Source organism: Malus domestica, chromosome 17, assembly GCF_042453785.1.
Source record: "Malus domestica chromosome 17, GDT2T_hap1".
In the NCBI taxonomy this organism is placed as follows: Eukaryota; Viridiplantae; Streptophyta; class Magnoliopsida; order Rosales; family Rosaceae; genus Malus; species Malus domestica.
In genome coordinates this window covers 28,744,948-28,760,298 of record NC_091677.1, presented here as the reverse complement: position 1 = coordinate 28,760,298, position 15,351 = coordinate 28,744,948, and the positions used below count along the sequence as shown (strand labels likewise).

Sequence of the window (15,351 nt, the reverse complement as noted above, 5' to 3'; positions counted from 1 at the left end):
GCTCTGAAAGGTCAACCCAACTCTAACTCATTATGTACAACTTGGGATCGGGTTTCATTAGGTTGCAAAAATAATATGAACCCAACCAAACCCAATGTGAAACGAGTTGACTTGGGTTTGGGTTTGGGTTCCGGTTCCGAGACTTTCTTTGGTTGAGCTCAACTTCACACTAACATATTTTGTCGAAAACTTAGTAAACAAAGTGAAATTCTTCACGATTGTCGCCATCGTTTCAAAAGGGAGATTTCACAAATTTGAAGAGTTCACAGATACAGCGAAAAGGGTATACGAATAATTAAAACTGAAGTAATACAGAGTCATGTTACACAATCAACAGTCACTGAATGCAGTTGCTAAAAACATGCTTCCAAGAAAAATATGGCATTCATCAAAAGATACAAACTCTCCAGACATTTGTTGGGCGAACCGGACTAACTAGTTATCTTCTCTGTAGTCTGGATTCTCTTTCAGGATAACGAACCCTTCCAAGATGGGAGACAGGGGGATATACCTGTAACAAATAAACAATTGTTAGCGTGTCATAGCGGTAAAACAGCAAGTCGGTAAAACAGCAAGTCAGTGAAACACAAGCTCCACAGGGAAAAATTCCTACTTTTCAGTAGCCAGCTCCGCTCTATCACCCGCAGCAAGAAGAACCGGTGTTGAGTGGGTCTGGAAACCCGTGATCGTTTTGGGACGACCAGCCTGGCCAACCACATCAACAGCTTGTCCCACTCGAACAGGGACTGACAGCGGTTTGAGATTCTCGTCCACAGTCAACAACATTCTCGGCTAGCACAAGAAAAACAATTACCAATAGTGAGAAAGACCAAATCTAATTACCGGGGAAAGCAACGTATAAAGAAGAAAGTGTTCAAACACCAACCTGCATTGCCAAAGTAATAAAGTAGAGAATGTAATGATATTTCCCCAGAATGATGGCTTTCATATCAAGACATGCATGCAGCACGGTAACGATTCCAGCAAGTGCCGTTCTGTAAGTAGAAAGATAATTTATACATGTTAGACTAAGCCACCGAGAGCCATTCTGTCGGTAGTAATGACAAGGGTGTATTTGCAAACAAGGTTACTCACGGTGATAGCAAGAAGCGATCAGAATGGTATGGATTCAGAGTTAACAAACCCTTTCCTAAATGAACAAGACCTTGAGCAATTCGCACCTGCAGACAGTAGCCGAAGATATATATAACCGCAGGCTGGAAAACTCAAAAGGAAAATGAAGGAACATAAAGATAGGACTCGAGATGTATTACGCAGAAAAGAAGGCTGGCATCTTTGTAGTAATAACTTGAAAGATTGCGAAGCATGCTGGCTATTCTAGCGTTGTTGGTTCCCGCACCTAGCAAACCTAAGGAAATCACTGCAGCCTGAAGAATCCAAATGGAATATTAGACACACTTACTATGAAAAATATGCCAACAATCGAGATATTGAATGATGTAATATGTTACCATTGCTACTTCTGAATCCGTATCGTGGCTAAGCCTGCTTAATGTGTCCATAACGTTGACCTGGAGGAAACAAACAGTAAGAAAGGCAGATATAACCCAAGTAGCCTAACTTCCCAATATAAAATCACTAGTCAAGATAAGTATTTCAAAAATCACTGCTCCATGTCTATTCCAACTCTCAATACATGAATGGTTAGATTTCAAGGGCAGCTGAGCTAGCATTGGAAGTAAAAGTTTTACTTTTAAAGGCTTTTTAACTGTCACAATGGACGTAACCAGATTAATACCTTTGGATTTGATATGCAAAGGAGACCAAGTGCCAATGGAACTGCCCGACGTATATTTTGTTCTCCGTACTGTAAAAGATGCTCTAATGAACGAATCGCCATTTCAACTCCCAATTCTTCAGCCATTGATATCATAGCAATTCCAAGAACTGCGGGTCCCTGGTGAGTTTCATTCTTATCAAGATGTTGTGAACAATGACCGAGAAGGTTTTGGACCTGCATGAGAAAAGAGTTCCCAACTTCATAAACGTGACAGAATTCAAATGATATTTTAGTAGCGTTAAAATATGGGAGGTGTTATTGACACTCCAAAATTCTAACCGTGCACTCCAAACCTTCTATATTTAATAAGAAAAATACTCTTATAAGGAGTGCACAATTAGGTTTTTGGAGTGCAAATAATAGTTCTCTAAAATATTACCTTAAGAACATTGCCTGTTCCTGCATAAGCACAAGAAAGCAAAGTCATATCACAATGCTTTCTTATTTTTTCATTAAATGTCTTTGAAACTTCGGCAGTGGCCTCCACACTTTCCTGTGAGAAAGTAAATTCCAAAAACCATTAGAATTGTGAACTATTGAGTTCAACATTGTAATGAGCCTCTTTGGGCACAATGACATTAACCAACAAGCTTAAACTGCACAACAAACATCAAACGAAACAAAAATCATGCAGGAAAGAAAAGCACATGATTTTGTATAAAGTAGAAAGAATAAACAATGAATTCCAGAAAGTTCAGCAGGATTTTACCTGCTTCCCAAGGTACAGAAGTCCAAGGCTGAGGGGAATCAACCGAGCAAGGGGCTCCCCCAACTCGGAGTCACTTCGGTCCATTAGTGCAAATATGATTGCCTGAGCAACCTCTTCATTGCAGGAACCAACGTATACCAACCCCAATGAGATTGCAGTAAATGCGACCACGTCAAGGGGGGCTTTTGCATCATTAAGTATAGGAGTCAGCTTACTACGTATCTGAAAAAAGAAGGATAAGTTAGCTTTAAATGGAAATTAACGTATAACAACAGATCAATCCAGACTCTAACCAAACTAACAAACTCCTGCATCAGCACATCCAAGGGCAAGGGCAGTAGTGATTAAAGAAGGTTTGACCGACTCTTCTCATGTGATTCTTGAGCCAAGAATGATACATAGAGTAGGTCCATAGTAAATGGAAAATTTTCTGTTGCCTGCCAGATATATCAACAAGAAAAAGCCAAGACACTTTACCTGCTCGTTCTGAGAACCAGCATATGCAATCCCAAGGCCCATTATAGCACCAATCCGGATAGATGGATCCTCTCTATCAATGTACTCGCCGAGAAGTGCCAGCGCCTGTAAAAGGAATTAAGATTCAGAGATACATTTCAAATGTTATATTCTGTGGATGAAAAGATAGAGGTACGCACAGGATCACAATCATTCTTGATACCACAATTAACAATCCCAACCCCCAATAATGCACCAGCGATAACATGGGTATCGTTGCTGTGGAAGTACTTGTCAATTTGGGCAAGTCCAGAGTCAACATCCCACAATAAAATCATACCCTGTCAGGAAGAATAACAAAGCAGATTGTAAAATGAAGTTAAAAATAAGATGATAAAATGAGCAAGGTAATATAGTCATGCATACCAGACTTGCTGCAGCACTTGTCTTCCCATGCTCTTTATTCTTGAAAAGCCAGTTTCCTGAAGAGCCTCCACTTGAGGCATCTGATGGGACTGTCATCAACTTATCCTGCACCAAAAAGAAGCATCAAAGAAAGCATGTCAATCAACTCCAAAAATCGTCAACTTTTTAACAGATACATCAAGTGTAAAAAAATTTACCTGACCAAATCCAGCATTTACAAAAGCGTTAACAAATGTTGCAGCCAAGTTCTGTCTTGCTGAATCAACACTAGCACCAGCACTTGCACGGCCATCAAGTAAGTGTGCCTAAATGAAAATTCCAAGACGATATAATTATCAGAGAAGGGATAAGAAGGATAATATAAATTACACAACTGCAATGAACAAAACACAATTATATTGCATTTATTCTCTCATTACACATCCCACAGACATTGTAGACATGCATATAAGTGTAGATCAAGCAATACAAATAATCAGTTCAAACCTTGTAGATATCCTCTGGAGTTTTGGCCTCCATGACCTCAATATCACGAGCAAGAGTAAGATAACCTTCACTTAGCTTAGTATTGTTGATAATGTCCTGCAATACTTCCCTGTCATCATCCTCCGCAACCATCTCATCATCAAGCTCAAAACTAATACCCTGCATGAAATATAAATGCGATTAAAATTATTATATTTAAGTAAACAAGCATAAAAAATATACCATACGACATTACTGTGCAATGTTACCTTTCAGGAAAAATGCACAAAATACTTCCAAGGCTAATTGATATCACTTAAGCAATGACACCTAACTACATGCACCCACTTATCTTATAATAAAAAGCCAAAGAGAGAGAAAGAACAAGGAACAAGAGGATACACTACCCCACCCAGAACAAACCCATCACAGTTCACTCTCCCTGTCAAGGAATCAAGTTAAAATCTCACCATGAGTGTATCATGAGAAGAGAATATAACTCTATTTCAGAACATAGATTACAACATGTTTTGACAAGGAACATAAGCATGCATTCCTTCATATAAAGAAGGAAATGTAAAAAAACAAAAATTAAACACTTACATGTCGAGCAAGGATGTAGCAAAATTGCTTTTTACGAAGCAGATCATCACATGATGTAAAGACGTTCTTTATATTCTGCATACATACAATCATGATTGTTAGTACCAAATCATTAGAAATATGTAAAGACCAGATACAGGTAATGACATATACAACATATACATACTGCAAACTTCTCATTTCACAGAGAAATAATCTTCTCTCAGACACTAAAGAAAATGAACAGTTGCATACTCAACTATAGTTATAAATACATGTTTCAAACAATATATATAAATACATGTTTCAAGAAATATCAAAACTGTTGCATGGCACAAACCTGCATGTTATCAAGGAACAGTGCAATCTGAAGTGCATTTGGATATTCTTCAAATTTCATATATATTGTGTATGCAATATCCAGAACTAGAACATCATCTGGTCCAGGAAGGTATCTGCAATATGTAAAATAAGTAGAAAAAAGTCAGCACTGGGGAGAAGAGTCAAGGAGAATGAAAGAACAAATAATACAATGGCACCTGGCAGCAACTTAATATATGATATACAAAAAATAAGAAATGAAGAGTCTCACGAGTCTATAAAAGCATCTGGTGCACGATATTCTGTGACTATAAGGAAAAAAAAACATGGCATATTATTTTTTTACAGCCAAATTCTGCGACTGAAACCTTTAAAACGTTTTATGGTAATGCACTAGAAATGGAATTTCTGGCAATTAATAATAGGAAAGTTGAAACAATAGAGAAAAAGCAATGGGATCAAATTTCAAAAGTCGATAGATCAGTTCTAGGGCATAGATAGACTCTAAATCTAATTTTCTGAGGTAAACTGGGTAAAATGCATATTGAGCCTCCTAAAAGAGATTTATACTAGGGTTAGTAAGCCTAGCATCCTGGTCCTTGTTTGCTTAACTAACAATTCAACCCTACCCCTGTGAAATGCTTCAAAAATTACCTGAACACTTAAAAAGCCTAATAAATACGATCTGCCAAACTAAATACAAAATAAATTTCAGACAACAACAACAACAACAACAAAGCCTTTTCCCACTAAGTGGGGTCGGCTATATGAATCCTAGAACGCCATTGCGCTCGGTTTTGTGTCATGTCCTCCGTTAGATCCAAGTAATCAAGTCTTTTCTTAGGGTCTCTTCCAAAGTTTTCCTAGGTCTTCCTCTACCCCTTCGGCCCTGAACTTCTGTCCCGTAGTCACATTTTCGAACCGGAGCGTCAGTAGGCCTTCTTTGCACATGTCCAAACCACCGGAACCGATTTTCTCTCATATTTCCTTCAATTTTGGCTACTCCTACTTTACCTTGGATATCCTCATTCCCAATCTTATCCTTTCTCGTGTGCCCATACATCCCACGAAGCATCCTCATCTCCGCTACGCCCATTTTGTGTACGTGTTGATGCTTCACCGCCCAACATTCTGTGCCATACAACATCGTTGGCCTTATTGCCGTCCTATAAAATTTTCCCTTGAGCTTCAGTGGCCTACGACGATCACACAACACGCCGGATACACTCTTACACTTCATCCATCCAACTTGTATTCTATGGTTGAGATCTCCATCTAATTCTCCGTTCTCTTGCAAGATAGATCCTAGGTAGCGAAAACGGTCACTTTTTGTGATCTTCGCTAGATTGCTCCGGTCATTAGTGTGGATAAGTATATAAATGGATAGAGATAGGAAAGCAAACACAAGATGTACGTGATTCACCCAGATTGGCTACGTCCACGGAATAGAGGAGTTCTCATTAATTGTGAAGGGTTTACACAAGTACATAGGTTCAAGCTCTCCTTTAGGGAGTACAAGTGAATGATTTAGTACAAAAGACATTAGGAAATATTGTGGGAGAATGATCTCGTAACCACGAAACTTCTAAGTCCCGGAGTGTGGTATCGGCTTGACTTTCCTTATCTGTCTCATAGGTAGATGTGGAATCTTCTCTGGAAGTACTCTTCCTCCATCCAGGGGTGGTATCTGTAACTGGTGGAGATGCACAAGGTAATGTATCAATGTCACTTGAAGCTTACTTGTAGTTTCAGGCTTGGTCAAGCGCGATACAAACCATGTAGTAGGAGTCCCCCAAGTCGCCGAGCTAGGGGATCTGCTGAAAGAGGTAACAGACAAGGTAAGCAATCAGAGCTCCGGCTGATTGTTCACATTCTCCCTATCTTGCAGGCAGCATGAAGGATAAAGAGAAGAAAAATGAGAAGAGATGATATGGGATACTTTTGCTTTTGAAGAAGTAACTTTCCACAGGCTTATTCTTGAACTGGGCTGGAGGGTTTTCTGGTTTCCTCCAAAGTATAAGGCCGACTGAAGAATTTGAGGGTCAAAACAAGTCCATCAAATCTAGAGTACGTTCGACCCTGCTGATATGGGATACTTTTGCTTTTGACAGAGTAGTGGATGTATCGGCACGTGTGCTGTTACGCTTGTCTCCACATGCTTCCTTGTATCCTTCTCACTTGCCCTATCTGTTCCTCAGGCAGATGCGGTATCTTCCTTGGAAGCATAAGATGTTAAAGATGAGTACTCGGGAGCAATGTCAGGGTAAGGGGTTCCAGGCAGTCAGTTCCTGGCTGGAAGCTTGATTCCAAGTGCTGACTGATTGCTCTCTTTCTCCTTGTCTTGCAGGTAAGAACAAGGCCAAAGGAAAAGACAGGGAAAAAGCATGATATGGGATACTCTTGCTTTTAACCCTGATGATATGAGATATTCTTGCTCTAGTATAGCTTGTTTACAGAGGTATTATCGGGGGGAAAGAAAGCTGAATATTTCGAAAGGCTTCGTTGGGAGTGCCCTCTCAGATAAGAGGAAGGGTTGAGCATTTTTGCAGGTCTGCCTGTCCGTTGGGGATGGAGGTCGACATATATAGGAGTCTCCCTAACATCAAGTAATAATGCTATTCCTTTACCCTGCTTGGTCATAGCACGGTAGTGGGAGCTGCCAGCTTCACAAGTTTTAACTCTGTCAGAGCACTTTGAAAAAATGGTCTGTGGTATCTGGAAAGCTGATGTTGCGTGTGAAGATTACAGACAAGCTTTATCCAAGGAGATCCGGCTCTTGAAGTTGGGAAAGTGGTGCCTCTTCGGTTTTCGAACAAGCAATCCTGTCGGGGATCTGGCTCTCGAGATTCGGAGAACGATGCCTCTTCGATTTTTGAGAAAGCAATCATGCTGGGGGTCTGGCTCTCGAGAATCGGAGAGCGGTGTCTTCGATTTTTGAGAAAGTAATCATGTTGGGAGTTGGGAGTGTTTTCTCGAATATGAGTAAAGGTTGGGCATGTTTGCTAGTCTACCTTGCCACGAAGCACAGAGGTTGACACACAGGGACTTTCCAATTATCCAGCAGTGGTACTGTTCCTTTACCCTCTCTTCGATTTTTGAGAAAGTAATCATGTTAGGAGTCTGGCTCTCGAGATTCGGAGGGCGGTGCCTCTTCGATTTTGGAGCAAGCAATCTTGTTGGGGGTGTTTTCTCGAATGTGAGTAAAGGTTGGGCATGTTTGCTAGTCTACCTTGCCACGAAGCACAGAGGGTGACACACAGGGACTTTCAAATTATCCAGCAGTGGTACTGTTCCTTTACCCTCTCTTCGATTTTTGAGAAAGTAATCATGTTGGGAGTCTGGCTCTCGAGATTCGGAGGGCGATGCCTCTTCGATTTTGGGGCAAGCAATCTTGTTGGGAGTGTTTTCTCGAATGTGAGTAAAGGTTGGGCATGTTTGCTAGTCTACCTTGCCATGAAGCACAGAGGTTGACACACCGGGACTTTCCAATTATCCAGCAGTGGTACTGTTCCTTTACCCTTGTGGGTAATAATATGGTAGCTAGGCCGTCAAAATTTATGTGTCTAAACTTTGTTAGTGTTGTTTCTTTGCTATTCTTTTACCCTTCTTGGTCAGAGCGATGTAGTGAGAGTTGCAAGCTTCACGTGTCTCGACTTTGTCAGAGAACTTTGGCAAAGTTATATGTGGTACCCATGAGCTACTGTTGCGTGTGGGAAGTGGGTGATTGAACAGTACGATTCATGTGCTTTCTACTTCGCCAGAAATCTTCGACAGAATGCCCATAATTTCCGCAAAGCTGAGTGTGCGTGTGACAGGTGCTGACAAGGCTGGAAAAGTAGTCTCAACTTTGTCAGAGGACTTTGGCAAAGTTATATGTGGTACCCATGAGCTACTGTTGCGTGTGGGAAGTGGGTGATTGAACAGTATGATTCATGTGCTTTCTACTTCGCCAGAAATCATCGACAGAATGCCCATAATTTCCGCAAAGCTGAGTGCGTGTGACAGGTGCTGACAAGGCTGGAAAAGTAGGTGCCTCTTCGATTTCTGAGATCGACCCTCGTGGTCTCTGAGCAACCCAGCTTTTGAGAAAGCAAACCTCTTCGATTTCTGAGATCGGCCCTCGTGGTCTCTGAGCAGTCCAGCTTTTGAGAAAGCAAACCTCTTCGATTTTTGAGATCGGCCCTCGTGGTCTCTGAGCAGCCCAGCTTTTGAGAAAGCAAACCTCTTCGATTTCTGAGATCGGCCTTCGTGGTCTTTGAGCAGCCCAGCTTTTGAGAAAGCAAACGCCTCTTCGATTTCTGAGATCGACCCTCGTGGTCTCTGAGCAGCCCAGCTTTTGAGAAAGCAACGCCTCTTCGATTTCTGAAGCTTCGTCGAGTGCAGATTTTTATAGAGGCTGACATTAAGTTCCAAAGCACACTTGAATATCCACCAGTAGAAGCTCCATTCTTGCACTTCTAAGATCTTGATTTGTCCGACCTCTTCTCTTTTCTACACCTTTGAAAATGTCTGGCCCCTCCGACCGTCGTTTTGACTTGAACCTTGTTGAAGAGGCAGCCCCGCCTTCTCCAGACAACATATGGCGCCCATCCTTCGTCTCCCCTACTGGTCCTCTTACCGTTGGGGATTCCGTGATGAAGAATGATATGACCGCTGCGGTAGTGGCCAGGAACCTTCTCACTCCCAAAGATAACAGACTACTTTCCAAACGGTCTGATGAGTTGGCTGTTAAGGATTCTCTGGCTCTTAGTGTTCAGTGTGCAGGTTCTGTGTCTAATATGGCCCAACGCCTATTTGCTCGAACCCGCCAAGTTGAATCATTGGCGGCTGAAGTGATGAGTCTCAAACAGGAGATTAGAGGGCTCAAGCATGAGAATAAACAGTTGCACCGGCTCGCACATGACTATGCTACAAACATGAAGAGGAAGCTTGACCAGATGAAGGAATCTGATGGTCAGGTTTTACTTGATCATCAGAGATTTGTGGGTTTGTTCCAAAGGCATTTATTGCCTTCGTCTTCTGGGGCTGTACCGCGTAATGAAGCTCCAAATGATCAACCTCTGATGCCTCCTCCTTCTAGGGTTCTGTCCAGTACTGAGGCTCCGAATGATCCCCCTCCGGTGCCTTCTCTTTCTGGGGCTCTACCGACTGCCGAGACTTCTCCTAAGCAACCTTTGTGAAGGCTCCCTCTTGTTTGTTTATTTTGACTCAAGTATATGTACATATTTGTAATTTATCGGGGATATCAATAAATAAGCTTTCCTTCATTTCAACGTATTGTGTTAAATCACCAAAGCCTTCTTCGCTAAGTTCTTTGAATTTTCTTTTGTTGAAGCTTGTATGTTGGAGCTTTGTGAGTGGAGCATGTAGGTTGAGGTAGTGTTCCCTTAATTTCCCGAGCGAGGACAACTTCTCGGTTGGAGACTTGGAAAATCCAAGTCACTGAGTGGGATCGGCTATATGAATCTTAGAACGCCATTGTGTTCTGTCCTGTGTCATGTCCTCCGTTAGATCCAAATACTCTAAGTCTTTTCTTAGGGTCTCTCTCAAAGTTTTCCTGGGTCTTCCTCTACCCCTTCGGCCCTGAACCTCTGTCCCATAGTCGCATCTTCTAATCGGAGCGTCAGTAGGCCTTCTTTGCACATGTCCAAACCACCGTAACCGATTTTCTCTCATCTTTCCTTCAATTTCGGCTACTCCTACTTTACCCCGAATATCCTCATTCCTAATCTTATCCTTTCTCGTGTGCCCACACATCCAACGAAGCATCCTCATCTCCGCTACACCCATTTTGTGTACGTGTTGATGCTTCACCGCCCAACATTCTGTGCCATACAGCATCGCCGGCCTTATTGCCGTCCTATAAAATTTTCCCTTGAGCTTCAGTGGCATACGGCGGTCACACAACACGCCGGATGCACTCTTCCACTTCATCCATCCAGCTTGTATTCTATGGTTGAGATCTCCATCTAATTCTCTGTTCTTTTGCAAGATAGATCCTAGGTAACGAAAACGGTCGCTCTTTGGTATTTCTTGATCTCCGATCCTCACCCCTAACTCGTTTTGGCCTCCATTTGCACTGAACTTGCACTCCATATATTCTGTCTTTGATCGGCTTAGGCGAAGACCTTTAGATTCCAACACTTCTCTCCAAAGGTTAAGCTTTGCATTTACCCCTTCTTGAGTTTCATCTATCAACACTATATCGTCTGCGAAAAGCATACACCAAGGAATATCATCTTGAATATGTCCTGTTAACTCATCCATTACCAACGCAAAAAGGTAAGGACTTAAGGATGAGCCTTGATGTAATCCTACAGTTATGGGAAAGCTTTCGGTTTGTCCTTCATGAGTTCTTACGGCAGTCTTTGCTCCTTCATACATATCCTGTATAGCTTGGATATATGCTACTCGTACTCCTTTCTTCTCTAAAATTCTCCAAAGAATGTCTCTTGGGACCCTATCATACGCTTTCTCCAAAATAAATTTCAGACAAGAAAGAAGAAAATAACTAAAACCCTAAAACTAACTAGAATGCAATCCAAATTGGAAAGCAGGTTCACTTGGTATTGAAAAGTCTTGTAGTTGCTCTAACATCATCCCCCAAAGAAGCAAAATCAAAGAATTTGGAAAAACTAAGTCCTTAGGCAGGTATGGTCATATGTAGTGCTGGTTTGGTACTGAGGTGCTTTTATAAAAATGGGTATCAAAAAAAGCTGAGCTCAAAAAAGTGTTTGGTAAACATTTAAAAACAGCTTATTTTCATAGTTTTGGGTGATAAAAACTGAAAAGGTGAAGCATCAAAAATGAGCTTATTCTCATAGCATAGCAGAAGCAGTTTTTTTTCAAAGCACAGCAATACCAAACCAGCCCGTAGTAGGTGCATACATAGGAATACCTCCATATATTTCCTCCACATCTGATGTTATGAACTTGTTTAAAGAAAAATTCAGTTATCAACTTAAATCGGACTTTTGAGTAGTCGTGAGAAACTATGCCACCTTTTACCCCATAAGAATGTCACATGCAAAGAGAAATTTCTAAACTTCATCTGCTTACCTTGCTGAACTGGTGAGGTAGAGACAAGTCCTCTTAAAATTTGTTTTATCAACATGCTCAATTAACAGATCTAGGTCTTCAACCTGCCCATTGGTCAAACTATCAGGCCCAAGAAGAAAGGGATAGAACAAGAAGGCTTCACAGGCAAAGAATATTGAAGAATTAATTAATAAATTTTACCTCCATTAAAAGGTCGACAGCTTCAGGTTCAGCATTGTGCTGCAATGCAGAACAAATAATTAGAAGCAAAGCCAATAGTCTCCCAATTGAACATTGTCTACTGGTTACAAATTTGGATTTTCTGTCTATCTTCCGGATGGAAATTTACCCCTTCAATTGAATTAAATGGCTTGAAGTGCATCAACAAGAGCAGTTTGGCTTTTGAAATTTTGTGAACAATGTATTATAATCCACTTGAAGGCTTCAAGCTGAATGACTAAATATTGCTGCATTTAAGTACTTCTTGGAACGTTTTTGTATACAATTCCAAGCTTTTGTTTGCAATGGGATAGATAATACAAGCTAGAACTCTACTTAGAACACAAATGAACCAGAGCCTGATTTGGACCCAACTTCAGCGAGGCATTTTTAAATTATCAAGTATTTTGTGTAACTTGATCGTCTACTCTAGTTAGAAGGAAAAAAAATTCAAGGCGAAAAGATGTTACGAATCTTACCTTCATGTGAAAAGCAACAATTTGCTGCACTAGTTCCATTAGTTCTTCAATTGGGGCCTCTTCACCCTGTTACAAGTATAAAAAAGTAAAAATTTAGAATAAATTTTTATAAGGAGACCATAAACAATGACATGAAACATTGTCTCGTCTCGCTTATTTACTGACACATCTCCAGAAACAAATTTAAGGATGCCAAGAATAGACAAGTAAAGGAAGATATGGCTAAGGAACTAATATACACATGGGATACTGGTATTGAACACAATCCAACACAACAGCATGTCATATACATCAACAGAAACATATGACCATATCCCTGGACCCTAGCTATATTAATCAGGAGTGTGCTAATCTCAATTTCACAAGTAAACAATAAAGAAATGATTGAGAACAATGTAAAAATATGCTCCGAACAACCTAACGTAACTTTCCAAATAAAAATGTTACTATTTCATATGCACAGAATAGATATCAAACCTGTCGCTTAGCAAACTCCTGAGCAATTTCTCCAGCTAAGTTCCTGATTAGAAACAAGAAAGTCAATCATTAGTGAACAAATTTATCTTTATATATGCCACTTCTGAACACACATTCAAACATTACTCCAAAGGACCTTTAAAACCCCAAAAAAGCCTAAATAGGTTGGGAATTATGATACTATAATACCACAAAATTTCCAACTGGAAAGTTCTAAAGTAAATTGGTCTGACCTGACATATTCGTGTCCCCATGAACCAATATCACCCTCTGAACCCAACAATCTGTACTTCAAGCTTTCCTGTAAGTGGTGGGCATATACACAAGATGAATATAATAGTTTTGAATATCACAAAGAAAGTGAACCAGAACTAAAATGAGCAAGGATACTAGTATAAATACAATAACCTAAACCAACCAACAAGGAGAATAATTGAACAGAAATTTTAAAATAATCTAGCATACCCGTTCTCCCTCAGCTGCCATGGTGAGTGCCAAAACGGACAATATATCTGCTAGGTATTTCTGCGAGTAAGAGAAGGTAGATTAATTAAACTACAGTGAACTATTAAAGTTGTTGGCGGGGTACAAATACATGAACTTTACATATTCTATGAGATATAGATGAGTATACCTTCAACTCTGATTCTGCCATTGTTTCATAGTAAGTTTTTAGAGTTCCGTAATGCGGGCGAAGATACTTTAATGGCTTTGGAACTGAAGTCATGGAGCTAGTTGAGGTACGGATTTCTTGCCTATGAGATGAAATTTTGTGTCAGGCCACACCATATGAGATACAACTATATAAGAAAAGATTACCGGTTCCAATCCGGGTAAGAAGCATGGTAACTTCTATGTAATAGTAAAACAATGAATATAACAAATCAATCACTTTCTACACTGACCAAAGATTGCAGATGACTATCAGGTGTAAATTGCATTTATAACATAATAATCATACACACACATCACAGCCATAATGGTGTTGATCAGAGTTAGAAAACCACTCTGATTTTCATAAATTTACGTTTTCTAGAGAGTCTAGGTTCAACAGCATTCAAGCAACAAAACAATTTCCCACCAAAGAACCTTTTGGATCTTTATAGTGTAATATATACTGCCGACTACCAATGCCTCTTTACAGATTCACTAGGAAGAAAAATGAAATAACCCAAGGCCAACCCCTCTTTACCTTTGTTTCTTTACCATAAAAACAAATAATCATAAATATAAAGGGCTCAAAGACGCATTTCTTTCATTCAATGGCCCTGTAGCTATAACTTAAAAGATAGCAGATAAAGCATCAAGAAATTCAGTTCACTGTAGAAGAAAATATTGCATTTATACTTGGCTCCCTTTTGAGAATATCAAGTAAATTTCACTTAGAATTTCATAAATATTCTATTCTACACATTTTTCTATTCCCTTAAAAACAGCTCAATAAAAATTGAAACTTGAAAGAAAGTATAGAATATAATTCACAGAGACAGTGATTACAGGAGAGGGAGAGAATAGGCGACATAGAATTCGATTACCCATAGTGCCATAGACAGGCAAGGGTATTTTATAAGCTAATTACACTACAAACCATGTAGCTTGATTATCAATAATTACTAACTTTTAAGGGTGCAAAAAGGGTCTACCTCATACTCTCCAGAGCATTTTTCTGCACACCAGGATCAGTATCCTGAACCCTCTCGACGTACAACTCCAATTGGTTCTTCAACTCCAAATCCTCCTCAGACTGCACGAGAATCCAATGCAGCTCAGTTAAAGAAGCAAATTTTCATAGAATACTAAACCGTAAACATCGTTGTTAATCAATTCAACAGTCGAACGCATCGCAACTCATGAACTAATTAAGAATAAAGAAATTAAAACACGACCTTGATTCAGTAAAAAAAAACTCGATTTTTATATTCCACAGTTCTAGCCTTTGATACAAATAGACATGAACAAGGTGCAGGAACTTCAGCTTAATAAATTTTCTGGAGAACCAAACAGGCAGTGAACGAAACCCTAACCCCTGGAATCGCTTACCAAATCCTCATCCTTCTTATCATCTTTCTTCTTGGGATCTGTTGCGGGGACTTTAACGGAATCCTCACTGCGCTTGCCGGAGCCGCTGCCGCTTGGGGCGTTTGGATCTTGAGGTGCCATGGTCGAAGTTTGGCTTCTCCTCTTTCTGCTTTCCTCTTGAACAAGAAAACCTCACACTTCTTTTCCTTTCTCTTTTCACTCCCTCTGCAGCTGTTTTATACAAATGAAAAATGGCCCGCACTGTACCGTGTTAATGGGCTGCTGTATTGGGCCTTGAATTTTAACAATTTTTTTATTTTTCTATTTTTTGAACACAAGTATTTTAACAAATTCTTTAA

At 40.1% G+C, this 15,351-nt stretch overlaps 1 protein-coding gene across 1 annotated transcript; it reads right to left on the bottom strand.

Moving 5' to 3' along the window:
* Positions 1 to 270: 270 nt before the first annotated feature.
* LOC103405640 (26S proteasome non-ATPase regulatory subunit 2 homolog A) lies at positions 271 to 15,244 on the bottom strand. The gene is made up of 25 exons (XM_008344661.4): positions 15,014 to 15,244; positions 14,617 to 14,717; positions 13,608 to 13,728; positions 13,439 to 13,498; positions 13,207 to 13,274; positions 12,974 to 13,016; positions 12,497 to 12,562; positions 12,000 to 12,038; positions 11,820 to 11,902; positions 4,780 to 4,894; positions 4,461 to 4,535; positions 3,879 to 4,037; positions 3,590 to 3,697; positions 3,393 to 3,497; positions 3,167 to 3,307; positions 2,988 to 3,092; positions 2,511 to 2,732; positions 2,181 to 2,294; positions 1,760 to 1,975; positions 1,473 to 1,532; positions 1,275 to 1,388; positions 1,096 to 1,181; positions 887 to 995; positions 614 to 792; positions 271 to 511 (listed from the first exon to the last, which is right to left on the bottom strand). Exons 1-25 carry the CDS (start codon positions 15,131 to 15,133, stop codon positions 436 to 438), a joined length of 2,685 nt encoding a protein of 894 aa, XP_008342883.3. The 5' UTR covers positions 15,134 to 15,244; the 3' UTR covers positions 271 to 435.
* Between the last annotated feature and the right edge of the window lie 107 nt (positions 15,245 to 15,351).

Excerpts from the sequence above, each read along its gene's own strand:
- LOC103405640 (XM_008344661.4), bottom strand. The coding sequence starts at position 15,133 with ATGGCACCTCAAGATCCAAACGCCCCAAGCGGCAGCGGCTCCGGCAAG. Across the intron at positions 14,718-15,013 it reads ATAAGAAGGATGAGGATTTG|TCTGAGGAGGATTTGGAGTT; the intron begins GTAAGCGATTCC and ends ATTCTCGTGCAG. Across the intron at positions 11,903-11,999 it reads CTGTCGACCTTTTAATGGAG|GTTGAAGACCTAGATCTGTT; the intron begins GTAAAATTTATT and ends ACCAATGGGCAG.